Source organism: Phodopus roborovskii, unplaced genomic scaffold (genome assembly GCF_943737965.1).
Source record: "Phodopus roborovskii unplaced genomic scaffold, PHOROB, whole genome shotgun sequence".
Classification (NCBI taxonomy): Eukaryota; Metazoa; Chordata; class Mammalia; order Rodentia; family Cricetidae; genus Phodopus; species Phodopus roborovskii.
In genome coordinates, this window is record NW_026126469.1 from 19,945,469 (window position 1) to 19,958,558 (window position 13,090).

General features: G+C 46.9%; 1 protein-coding gene across 1 annotated transcript in view; it reads left to right on the top strand.

The window, feature by feature from the left end:
* The window catches only part of Mylk (myosin light chain kinase), a 243,736-nt gene that overhangs the window by 143,603 nt on the left and 87,043 nt on the right, over positions 1-13,090 (top strand). The window contains exons 12-13 of the mRNA XM_051191396.1: positions 10,510-10,647; positions 12,252-12,449. Of these exons, the coding sequence (XP_051047353.1) occupies positions 10,510-10,647; positions 12,252-12,449 (336 nt within the window). The remainder of the gene's footprint in view (positions 1-10,509; positions 10,648-12,251; positions 12,450-13,090) is intronic.

Here is a 13,090-nt window from a genome sequence, read left to right on the forward strand (position 1 = left end):
TATAGTTCTCATGGCATGGCTGCTGGGGCCTCGGGGGACTGTGATATAGACTTCCAAGGAAGCACAGAAGTTCACAGCCTGGTCTCGGAGGCCGGGGCAGCAGTTCTCCCGTCTTCCCGGAGGCTAGCCGGTCTGCAGTGGGCAGGAAAGTACGAATGACATAGGATGGGCCAGTTTACCCAGTCTCTGAGGCTGCCTCACCAGCTTCCTCTGGTAGTCAACTAATCCAGGGTCTGTTTGTGTTTAAATTGGATTGGGGGCTCAGCTATGCTAATAGTCCTGTGGGTAATGGGGTCTTCAGATGAAGGATGGAGAACTCGAAGGTATTCCCCTGGGAAGGATGGGGAAGGCTGCATGATTGCTCATTTAAGTATGTTAAAACACAAGGGGGAAACTGTAGCATAGCCCCACCAGGTCCCCCGGATCTGCAGTCAGCAGCCTGGTGAGTGAGTGCCCTCCTGGGTGGGGGATGGACTGACCTTTCCAAGTCAGACTGAAGCTCAGAACCATAAATGGAAAACAAGTCTGAGACACGACCACACTCGGGCCCGATGCAAGACTTCCCTTCACAGGGCTGGCAGAGTAAACCTGGCACAGTGACATTTCTGGCACCCTGCCCCAAGGTGCTTTGGAGGTTCCAGGCTATATTTTGCACCATCCTCAGCTTTGGAGTTATTCTGACTTTCTCAGCAGCTCTTTTGACTCCTAGGCCCCTGGGATGATGTTAAGGGACTCATTCCATACTGCCTCAACTTCTGATTCATTCTTCCTATAGCTACCCCAGGCCTGGTCTGTCACACTCAGTGTGGCATTGAAATACAAAGCCCTGGCCTGAATTCCACTCACCACTTCCTGGTCCTGCCACCTACGTGTCAACTCTCCGGGCATCACTTTCCTCTGTGTGACATGATATAGTTGCAGTACTGTGAGGATTAATTGAATTGTCCCCAGACTGTAAAATGTGCCATATGTGCTGGTATAATGGGTGTCCAACTTTGAACAAAGCAGTTTATCCCAGGAAGTGATTTTACCAACTAATCAACTTCCTGCAGTATTACCCTGTGTGCTTGGTAAAGGGCAGGGAGGAATGGATGTTTAAAGTCTGCCTGGGCTACACATCTGGACCAAGTGAGAGATGTGAGGAACTTGTTCAAACAGACTTGGAGCCAGCCGTGGGCTCGTGTGCTGCACCTCAAGGCTCTGACCACAAGATGGCAAAATGCAGCAACGCATTGCTCTCCACTTGCCTTTTTTTCCTGTGACAAGCTGACTGTGCAGCCCTTCTGCCAGATTGGAGCTGTCTGTAGGAGCCTAACAGAGTCTTTGCCGAAGGGCAAACACAAGGACTTTTTTTCACCTCTTTATCCTTTTTTTCAGGGCTTTGCAATCTTTCAGATCACTGGTCCAACACTCTGGGTTGCTCTGCAACCCCTCTGCTTGTCTCTGTAGCTCTCCTAAAGCTTAGCTAGCTCCTAGCGGATGTCACTTTCTCCCAGAAGCCTTCCCTGCCCACCTCAGAATAATAAGCCCTGCTAATACCATGCATCCCTTGTCGCATTTATTTACACCAAAAATCTTCCTGCATTCATCTGGTCTGGGGACACTGTAAAACACAGGTCTGCCCTTGTCCTGCCTACCCTCTGATGGAGATGGGGACAACAGTCAAGACATGGCTTAACTTCATATGCTGATACATGCTCTGGGGATGTTGCTCAGTGGTAGAGAGCGTGTCCACCATCCCTACATCCCCGTGCTGGGTTCCCGGCACCACATATACACACAATTTTATTTACAAAAGTGAACAGGGAATAAGATTAGACAGAAGTAGAAGGGATGCTTTTCTAGGCAGGCAGCAAAGCAAGTACAAAGGTCCTGAGGTGGGAGCAAGGCCAGCTTAGTCAAGATGTGGCTGGAGCCTAGTGAGCAGACAGCAGAGTGACAGAACGTAATGGGGGGTGTATTATGCAGGGCCTCAAGGTTAAGGAGCATTTGCTCTAATTGCCTTTTTGAGCATCTGCAGTCTTCCTGCAGGGAGGCTCATAGTCCTGATACTGTATGTAGCTCAGGGCCTGTCCTGAGTCCCTGTGAATGGTGAGCAGTGACTGAGAGGGCAGTAAGGGGGTGGAGACTCCCCATGTGCAGAGAGGCATTCCCTCAACCTCCCCACTCATCTAAGATGTCAGTGCTCTGAAATTTCCAGGAGACCGGCAAATTAGCCCTCAAGAGCTCCTCAACAAAGATGCCTGCTTCCCTTCGCTCCAGGCTAAGAGAAAGACCATCCCCGCTATTAACCAGGCAACATACTTTTCCCTCCACACCAAAAACGGAGCCTAATGGATGATGAATCCAAATTCTGTAGTCCTAACTTCCTGTATCAGGACTGAGTTATGGGAAGGGAGCCTTCCCTGGGCTAGGATATTTTCAATTTAACACACACACACACACACACACACACACACCAGTGTCGAGGCTAAATTCTTTTTTTTAATTTTTATATTTTTATTTTATGTGCATTGGTGTTTTGCTTGCATGTACGGTTGTATGAGGGTGTCAGATCTTGGAGTTACAGTTATGAGCTACCTTGTGGGTGCTGCGATTTGAACTCAGGTCCTCTGGAAGAGCAGTCAGTGCTTTTAACCACTGAGCCATTTCTCAGCCCAAAGCTAAATTCTTAAGCAACAAGATGCATTAGTAATCTGCTCATTGTACCTATTTTTGACATAGTTTCTCCACTGATGGTTTGTTTGTTAACTAAAGGCATTCTGGGCCTATGAGAGAAACCTAAGGACATCAAATGTGGGTAAGGTAAAAAGAAATATCTGATTAGAAAGAATGTTTTATGAGGACATTTGTTGGAGAGTTCGTTTGATGAAGAGTCCTGGTGAGGACAACAGGCCCCTCAAAGGCAGCCATGTTCTTGACTCTGAACACCTCCCAGCTGCCTCTTCTGCTCGTCCCAAGTGTGTGCATATCCTTGGGACCCTCTATCACCTGTCTGCTGGCATAAGTCTTGGACCCTGCCTCTGTCGACTGAGCACACCAGCAACCATTTTAACCGTTATTTTGTCTAAGGAGAGACTCAGTGAAGGAGGGGAGGCAGCACTGTCTTTAACTATCTTTTTAAAACTATACTGAGAATGTGAGTGTGCCCGAGCATCCGCTCACAGCCTTTGAAACTTAAGATAAGCAGTGAGCTAAGTGTCAAATCAATGCATCACCAGCATTTTCATTTTCTGCAGGCTGAGGCCTTCATGCTGCAGGGGGGCCGGATGTGTCCATCTGGTAATGGAGCTTAGAACTGGAGCCTCGCTTTACTAATTGGACAATTATAGAGGCTCATAACTGTCCACTTTTATAGCCCTTTGTAGACCATAGCCCCCATTTTCTGGCTTGAAGACCTTGGCCAAAAATACCGTCCAAAATGAAAGCCTTGTGTTCCCAGTGGCAAGATGTGTCCCAGTTAAGACAGCACAAACAGCAGTGTGGTTTTCAGGCCTCTCTGGCAAAGAACTCTGGGGGTTTGGATGCTGTGCCTGCCTGTTTGGAGTGTGATTATAACTTCTAAGACCTTAAGAAGGCTGAGTTGGTAGGGGCCCCTGCCTCTCATCTAGCAGCCCATCATTACTGGTCAGAGATCTTTTCTGAGATGTCATACATTGTGGTCCTTTCATCCTTTCCCTTGCACACCTCTATTCCCATTTGCTTCTTCAGTTCTGGAGAAGTCAGCAGGAGGAAGGCAGGCCACAACTGCCATAAAAGCAGTCCTGTGCTGACTTTCCAAGATGGTTCTCTTGGGTTAGAATCAGACTTTCGTTCAAGGGAATTCGGATACATCCCTGGGGATTTATAGTTTGCTAACTGCTCTGGAAATGGGAAGGGGATGGCCTGCCTTCCTGCAAGGCCAAGAAACTGAGCCCTGGAATGCGGGAGAGGAGGCACTAGTCCCTGATGTGGGGACCACACTGCATTTTGAGCAGCAAATAAAGGAAGGGGGAAGATTGGTGATTTATTAGATTCCATAGAATAACAGTGTTGAGAGGGAATCCAATTTGCCTTTAGGATGGCATTTTTGCATTATGATAGCTAAGGAAAATGGCTCATGTTCAGAGAACTAAAGAGAATCTTTAGTAGATCTAAGGTAAAGGCCAGTGTGTTCATTGAATACACATTTGGATCCATAAACTCGGGGCTTCAGAGAACAAACAGCATAAATTGTCCAGTGGCAGCAGGGGACTTGGGGGTGTGAATATTTTTCCTTCTAAACTTGTAGAAAGTTGGGGAGGGAGGGGGACATTGTTACAGTGTACCAGGAGACACTGCAGCCAGGACCAGCCACCCAGGCGAAGGCTATGGAAGGTCCTCTATGCCAGGCCCAGGAAGAGTTGAAGGCTTTACTGGCTCAGGTTTGAGCAGCAGCTGGCACTGCTTATTATACTGTACCATGTGAGTAAATGACACAACGAGCTGCTCCATCCTGTGAGCACTGAATTTTCTCCAAAAGTTTCCCAAAACATTGCACTAGTTCTTGAACCAAAGTCCCTGTTGGTTGGTATTTTCAAGGGGGAGCTTTGACAGGAAAAATACAATTGTGCAGCTAGGGCGGCTTGCTGAAGTGAATGAATCTCACAGCAGTTTCTGTGTAACTTTATAGATGAAGAAACCTCATGCTTAGAAGGATTGAGTCATCTGCTGGGGGTAGGGACACCTGTGTTTCCCTACCTCCAAGTGTTTACTTGTCTTAGTCTTAACCTTTCCTTCCCATCCTTTCTCTCCTCTCCTCTCTCCATTCTTTCCTTCCTCCAATTTCCTTCTCTCTCTCAGAGCCCTATTAACAAATTCCATCTGTACGCCACCATCTTCACATGTTATCAACAGCTCATCCTTGATCATATGTTTCTTTCCATTGAAGGACAGGCTGGGCCTTTCCCTTCTCTCAGTGGACCAGTGGCAGTCAGTTCAGTGCTAGACACAGGGACCAAGAACAGAAAAACAGATAAAGTCACCTTGGGTGATTAGTCAGAGACTAGTGAGTTGTGAATCTGACTCTCTGGACTCTAGAAAGGCAGCCTCTCTCTCCAGGCTTGCTCTCAGTGGAAGCAGGGCATACAGCTGTGGGAAAAGCCAGAGGTATATTTAGTCTAGCCCCACTGGAGATAGATACGGGTCATCCATCCCTAGTCCTCGTGATTCCTCCCTTGGAGTCTGTGTGCTGTGGGAAGCTGGGGTTTTCTCATCCCTGAGGCTGGCTTCCTATTGTGACCTCAAAGCAATACATTCCCAGTGTAGTGGATCTTTGGGCTAACAGGCAGCCCTGGGCATGGGCACAGTATTCAGGTAGTATTATTTGGGTGGCCTGCCACTGTTCTTAGATCCACAGAGAGAAAGCAAGAAGCCTGACCCAGTCGGTTGCATTATGTCTCTTGGCCAAGGCAACCCTGGAGAGTCAGGAAGGCCAGCTTCTCTGTTGTGTGGGAGTGTGCCCATGAAGAACCTTGTCAGGGACTCTTCCAGCTTTATCTCCATGGCTGCTGTTGAGTCCTGGTTGGGATACTGGTCTTGTGTTATCAGACTGACCCTGCTCAATCAAAACAGCCAGAAGGACTCAGAAAAGCAAACCATTTGTTTTTAAACTGACTGGTGTTAGATATTGTTGTGGGGTCTTTTGAGAAGGGCCTTGAACTCACTATGTGGCTGAGGAGGATGCATTTGAATTTCTGACTTCTGTCTAGACTGCTGGGATGCATGGGTATGCACTGCTGTGTCCAGCATTCTGTGGTCCTAAGGGTTGAGCTCAGCTTAAGTAATGCACTCTACCAACTAAGCTATATCCCAGCCCCACGGCTGTTTGTGCACACTACACTCATCAGCACTGTGTTTCAGTCATTGATAATAGCTAACCACACACGTGCATGGTGCCCCTTTTGCCTGACTTGTTTCTGCTCTGCTTTTTCTCAGTTGTCAAGAATCTCCTGTATGAATGAGCTGCAATGTGCTTGTCCCCTATGGCACTGTCACAGCTCAGTGTGGTCAGCGTTGGAGAATGTTGGTTCCCTTTGGAGAGGCCCCTGTGGTGTGCCGTGCCTTGTCCTCAGGGGACTTGGGCCATCTGTCCTGGTCAACCTGCTCTGGCTCCATGACCCTGGTTGTCTTGTTACCTTAACACATCCTGGGCTCACTCTAAGTATGATGGGTAGTGCTTTGGGGTTCCAAGAAGCCAGCTCAGGCTCTTTTCTTTGGATGTCTGAGGGAAGAAACAGTGGGAATCCAAGGCCCTCCCTGTCTTCTTCAGCATGTGTTTATAGGAAAGCTGGCCCATTTTCTCACCCCATGAAGAACTTGGGCTTATTGACTGCTGTTCACTGGCCTGCATTCAGGACCACCATATCCCATGTGATTTACCCTGCACCTGCTGGAGAGATTCAAAACAAATAGGAACTTCAACCTGCTGGTTTGAGAACAGTTTGATTCCCATCATTCCACTTTTCCTTCCATCCTCACTGCGGGACTAAAGGGAAGAAAGAGCAGGGTTGGGGCAGTGACCAGTCTGGATCTAAAGCCTGAGCTGGGTCCTCTCATCCCTCGCCTGGAGAGATGCAGTAAACTTCCATTAATTTACTTGAAGACCTGTCCCATGTTGTCTCTAAGCATGACATCACAGAACTTGCTTTGGAGTGCTTACCAATGAATGAATGAATGAATGAATTAAATGAGTCAGCAGTCACCAGGGAGGGCTCAGCATCCATGGCTCCTTAGGATGCTAATAAGCCCACTGAGTGGCTCTAGCAGGCAGGAGTTAGCCAGTTCTCCTACAGATGTCACTGAGAGTAAGTGTGGACAGCCCTGATTTAGGATGGTTCAGCTTGGGATTTTCAATTTTATGATTGTGTGAAAGCCACACATCTTTGGTAGAAACACACTTCAAATTTTAAATTTTTAAATCAAGCATTTCCTGAGATAGCAGTATGAGCAATGGCAAGGAGCAGAAAGATCCAGTCAGCTGTATGGCTCCAGGATCAAACAGCCAGTCCTCTACAGTGAGCTGTGTTGCTAAGCGGGGATACTCAGTATCACCAAATGCATTTTCAGCATATGACACTTTTTAGCTTATAGTAAGTTTATAGGAAACCATTGTAAGTTGAGAAGCATCTATGGATGCAGATATTATTTTCATATTCTGTCTTCAAAACTCCGTGAAGCCCTGAGATGACACAACCCCTAGAGACAGATGGGGAAGTAGGGCTTCAAGTAGAGGTTGAGACCTACTCATGGTCAAGATCTGGCTCCAAGTCTCAGGTTTCTGTCCTGAGTTAGCTAGTTGTTTTGTTTGTTTTTGTTAGTTTTTTTTTATCAAGTTGCCACAAGCTAGAATTATCTGAGAGGAGAGACCCTCAACTGAAAAAATGCCTTATAAGATCAACCTGTAGACAGTTGATATCTGGATGGCACTACCCACTGTGGTTGGTGCTACTCCCTAGGCTAGTGGTCCTGGATGGAATAAGAAAGCAGACTAAGCCAGCCTTAAAGAACAAACCAGTAAGCAACCTTCCTCCAAGGCCTCTGTTTCAGTTCCTGCTTTGATTTCCTGTCCTGACAGTCCCAGGTGATGGAGTATGATCTGAGAGTTATAAGCTAAAATAAACCTTTTTCCTTTCCAAGTTGGTTTTGATCGTAGTGTTTTATCACAGCAGTAGGGAACAGACACTTAGTCCTTAGATCCTGCAAGCCTGCAGTCCACCATCCCTCATACTCTTCTCAGCTCCTGGGGCAGGTGCTGAATCCAGACAGGTCCATAGACCCCAACAGCCAAGATCCACAGGTGAGGGAGTAGGGAGAACTGAGAGAGAGACCTGGAAGAACGGACAGCCCCAGGATGGAAGGCGAGCAGGCTGGAATTTGGATGTTCCTGAGCACCCAGAAGGAATTCCAGCCCATCTGTATGGAGTTCCACGGCTTGGGCTAAGAGGCAGAGCGGGAACAGGGAGTCCTCTGGAGAGGGGAAAACATTTTGTCCTTGAGCCCTCTCAGTCTGTGCAAGACAGGAAATTCCTCAACCCTCCGGAGGCAGCCAGCTTTTCTGACCGCGGCAGCCCAGGCAGTGACATGAGGTAGAGTTGTGCCTTTCCTGTACAGGCTCCTTAAATCCACTTCTACAGCCTCCTGCCAAGATCCCTCCAGCAGCTGCACCCCATCAAAAGAGAGTTCCTGAGATGGGGCAGGAGATCAAGAACGCTGCCCGGTGGCCAGCAGTGGGATCGAGTTTACTGTCTTAGCTGCTCTTTTCGCCTGCACCTTATCCTCCCTGTTGCATTGGTTCTGAGGAAGCTTTATTCTGATCTTTATTCCTTACCCTTCCACTGTCCCAAAGGCTGGGCTGGGAATGCTTTGTTTTCTGTGGCGACAGGTAAAACTTAACATGGTAGAGAAAACACCCTGGAAACTATCCCCAGAGTTCTAGAGTTGGAAAGGTTTGGAGTTTGTGGTGTCTGAGACCCAAAATGCTACCTTGAAACTTTGAGTTTAAGTTAGAGATATACCAGTGTTAATGTGGTTCCTGTTGTAACAAAGTGTGCCAAGATGGATACTTTGTAAAGAAGAGGCTTATCTTAGTGCCTGCTTCTGGCAGTCAGAGAGCATTGGCGTAGGTATTTTCACAGTCTTCATCAACGCTCCATGCTCTGTCCCATCAAAGCTAATGAACACTAGAAGTGAATGAATGTAATAGTGTGTGCTGAAGACAGACCAATGCAGGTTCCAGGCTCACTTTAGAACATCCCACTCTCACATTAACCCATCCAGTTCCAGAGAACCAGCTCAGTCTTGAGAGAACTAATCCAGTATCCAAAGAGTTTTATCAATCTCTTGAGAAAGTCTTCAATCCCTTCATAGGGACAGTGCTTACATAACCTGATCCCCTTTCCAGAAAGTCCCTTTCCAACACCTCCAATTTTGACTCTCAAGGATCATGTAGAACCCTTGCCTATTTCAGGCCCTGAGACAGATACCCAATACTTCAAACAAAAAAAAATAATAATAATTTTATGTCATTTGTCCTGAATTTTATTAAGTTGAAATTAGCCTGCCCTGCTAATTTTATGCTTTATAGTACTGGGGTGGGGAGAGGGGAAGACAGAAAAAGGAGAGAATAGATACTGGGCAGCACCAGGCTTGTCCTGCATTGGAAGCAGACTGCACCTTACCTCCTGGAGACTGGCTGAAGCCAGCTTGGGCGAGGATGGCAAGAGTAAGGAAAAGTCCTGTGAATCTGTGTCCTCAGAGAGCTGACCGGGGTGGACCAGGTCCCCAGAGAGCTGTGCTGGTCTTCACCCTTAGCTAGCACACTCCCTTTATCCCTCTCCCAGATTTTGCTAAAGCATTATGAAAGTATAGTAAGCTGCATGTGTTTTAGGAGTGAAACTTAATGAGTTTGGCAGACATGTTTATATCCATGAAACATTTACCCCGAACTAAAAAGTGAACATTTCTGTTTCTCTTAAGCATTCCTTAGTACTCTTCTAATCCATCTCCCACCCCCTGCTGCAGGCACCCACTGACATGCTTTCTGTCTCTCCAATGTGATCTCGTGTGTGTGTGTGTGTGTGTGTGTGTGTGTGTGTGTGTGTGTGTGTGTGTATGTGTGTGGGGGGGGCACGGCACGCTATAGAATGAATCCAAAGCCTTACACGGGGGAGGCTCCTGCTCACTCACTGAGTCATATCCCACCCTATAGTTTTGCTTTGTTTAGTTGAGACATGATCTTACCCTAAGATGTCCTCAAACCCACCATTCTCCTGCCTCAGTCTCCTGAATGTAGGGATTATAGGTATGTGTCACCATACCCAGATTTAGTTTATTTTTCAAAAAAAAAAAAAAAAAGAAAAGAAAAGAAAAGAAAGGAAATGGGCTTGGAAGTATAGGCTGGTAGTAAGAGTATATGTATTTATGTATGAGATTCTAGATTTGATACCCAGCACCAAAAGAAGAGGTAAGAAGGGGATGGGGGAAGAGAGGAAAGAGGTTTGTTCTCTTGATAACTGTGTGTGTTTTACACTTATATCATGTCTGGCCAAATTAAGAAGAACCCCAGGATTCTTTACTTCTAGGGAGTCAGCGCCAGGGAGCATGCGGGGTTAGAAGGGAGATTTTTACATAGACCCTTTGGTATCTTTTGAATTCTCTGCCATGTGAGTGAATCACTTAATTCAAAAGAGGAAAGAGAATTTAAGGGGGAAAATTTTTCATGAAGATGCCAAGTGTGAGCTCCCTCACTGAGGGTTTCCTTAGGAAGCAGAGCTTGTTTGCCCAGGACTCCATGGGACTTCATTGTTTAGTCTCTGCTGTCTGGCAAGAGCACTGTCATGTCAAGCAGTGACATGGAGCATACCTTGTTCCCAGTGATCTCCAGAGCCTCCCACCATGCATGAGACCAAGCTTCAGCACAGCTTTGTCGTGCAGTGTGTTTGTTGAGTCTGTGAAAGGATGTTTCTCTCCCATTTTATTTCCACCACACAGAAAAGAAAAGTGAAGGAGAGAGGGATAACCTTCTGCCCCCAGCTCCCGGCAAGCCCGTTGCACCCATCTTCCTGCAAGGCCTCTCTGATCTCAAAGTCATGGATGGAAGCCAGGTCACCATGACAGTCCAGGTGTCAGGTCTGTCCATGCAACTCTCTCCCTGGGATGTGTAAGAGGGTGGGGTATTGCTCCTAGATGCCCAGAAAAATCATCACAAACCATCAGCAAGGGGTGAAAGGAAATGGGGCCTCTTGGCTTCTCTCTTCTGCTATCTGGGTAGCATTTTATAGATTGAGGGTTATATGATCGAGAGGAAGAATATGGCTAAGATCAGTGTGGCCAGTTTCAATGGAAAGTTTGGGGTCTTGTTTTTGTTTATTTTTTGGTTTGTACTTTTTGTTTTAAAGAATTACAACTCTTTTCTTAAATTGATGCATATCCATTGTAGAAAATCATGAGTTTTATAATTACATTTTATTCAAAAGTATTACTAATTACCTCTCCTTTCCTCCGACCAGTCTCCCTTTCCTCCCCCAAAAAGTCCCCCCTCTACTTTCAAGTCTTTCCACTCTTAACCGATACGGTAGTTGAAATCTTAGCCAGAGCAGTATGGCCAGAGAAAGAAATAAAAAGTTGCAAGTAGAGAAAGAAGTCAAATTATCCAATTGTAGTCAGTATGAGGCTATTCTTAAAAGACCCTAAAGATTTTCTGGAAAGTTTTTAAATGGTGTAAAATGAACCTGAGTGAGATCTCCAGTCTCAAAAGCCATCTGAGTCAGTCTAGTAAGAGTCTAAGGTAGAAAGCAAATGATCAGAGATCCTTCTAAAACAGGTAAAGAAAGTGGCTTGCACCCAAGCTGGGCTCTCCTCCCTTGCTGGGGGTAGTAGGAGAAGCTCACAAAGTCCCTGCTCCACACTCATGGCAGAGTAGACTTTTAGATGCATCTGCTATCAGTGCCTCTGAAAAATAGAAGGACCCATCTCTGGCTTCCGGGTTCCTCTAGACCTGCAAAAGTAATAATTATGACCCGTGAGAGGGCCTGGGGACTTGTCCTTGAAGAGATGATGATTCCCTGTTCCTGGAGGATGAAGGCCTTTCTATGACAGTTCCACATTTGCCAAGCCAATTGGACAGCTCATTGATATCCACCTGGAAGAGATGAGTCCCTCTGCACCTGGCCTCCATACATGCATCTGGCCCATGCAGACAAATGGCCATCTGTTCACTCTAAAGCTCAGGGGCCTTGCTCCTCAGCTTTTATGTCTAAGGAAACCCTCACATGGTCATTGATCTGTACCCCCAAAACATTCCAGAAGCATAGGCTGGCTCTACTATCCACCACCAGCCATGTTTAGAAACCCTCCGCAAGCTGGGGTCCTGAGACCACATTTGTGTGGTCACCCAGTGCTTACAGAGTTCTTTCTGGTGACAGTCTGCAAGGGAACTGCCATGGCTTCACCATTGCCTGCATGTGGAGTTTCCATGTGAGGCAGGGCAGGGCAGAGAACACCTTCAGGGTTGGGTTTCTCTTTGTGCTACATGCCATTCTGTGGGCAGCTAGAGAAGTTTAGATTGACTCAATTATTTCTCTTAACAATCCTACAAGGCAGATCATGTGAAGAAACCAAGGGAGAGACTTTGTTTAGCATGTTTAGCCCACTATTAGCATATTAAGTGCACAGTTGCTTCCTGGCTAGAGAAGTCCCTCTCTCACAATCTTTTGTTGCTACTCTCTGCTCAGGGAACCCACCTCCAGAAGTCATATGGCTTCACAATGAGAATGAGATCCAGGAGTCAGAGGACTTCCACTTTGAGCAGAAAGGTGGCCAGCACAGCCTGTGTATCCAGGAGGTGTTCCCAGAGGACACAGGCACATACACCTGTGAGGCCTGGAACAGTGCCGGGGAAGTCCGCACCCAGGCCATCCTCACTGTGCAAGGTGAACCTGAGCTGCTTTGGGGGAATGGGGGTACAGCCTCCACAAAAGCCATTTAGAGGTGAGGAAAACAGGAAACTGCTCTGGTCCCGTTGCAGCCTCAGAGGCAGACCACTGTCTCCCTCTCAAACTCTTGCAGAGTGGGGCTTCCTTCCTGGCTCTCTCTGGGCTGCTGCTAAACTGGATGGACTGCTGAGGGAATTCCATAATATACTCAGTCTGGTATTGATGGTTTGGAATATGCATTGCACATTTATGAGTTCTTTCTCCTGCAGAAGCCTCGTCTTTGAGAGGAGAGTGAGGTAATCACATGCAGTGAGCAACAGTTCCCAGCAGTCACATTGGATGTAGACCATGAGATGAGCACCCAGCCTAGGACTCCTTACTGTCAGGGCTCGCGGCCCTCACTTTGGCTTATATACACTTATATTATATACACTCATATTAATATCACCCTCTGATAACATAACCAAGGCAGATTTTAAGGAAGTATGTTTTGTGTCTGCATCCCCAGTCCGAGTACCTTCTGGACCACTTACTCTTTGGTAACACGCTATCTTCCGACCCTTTGCCATCACAGAGATTGGAGAGGATGACAAACTCTGTGCTGAAGGACCTCCATCTCTGTTTTTCCCCATTGCCTA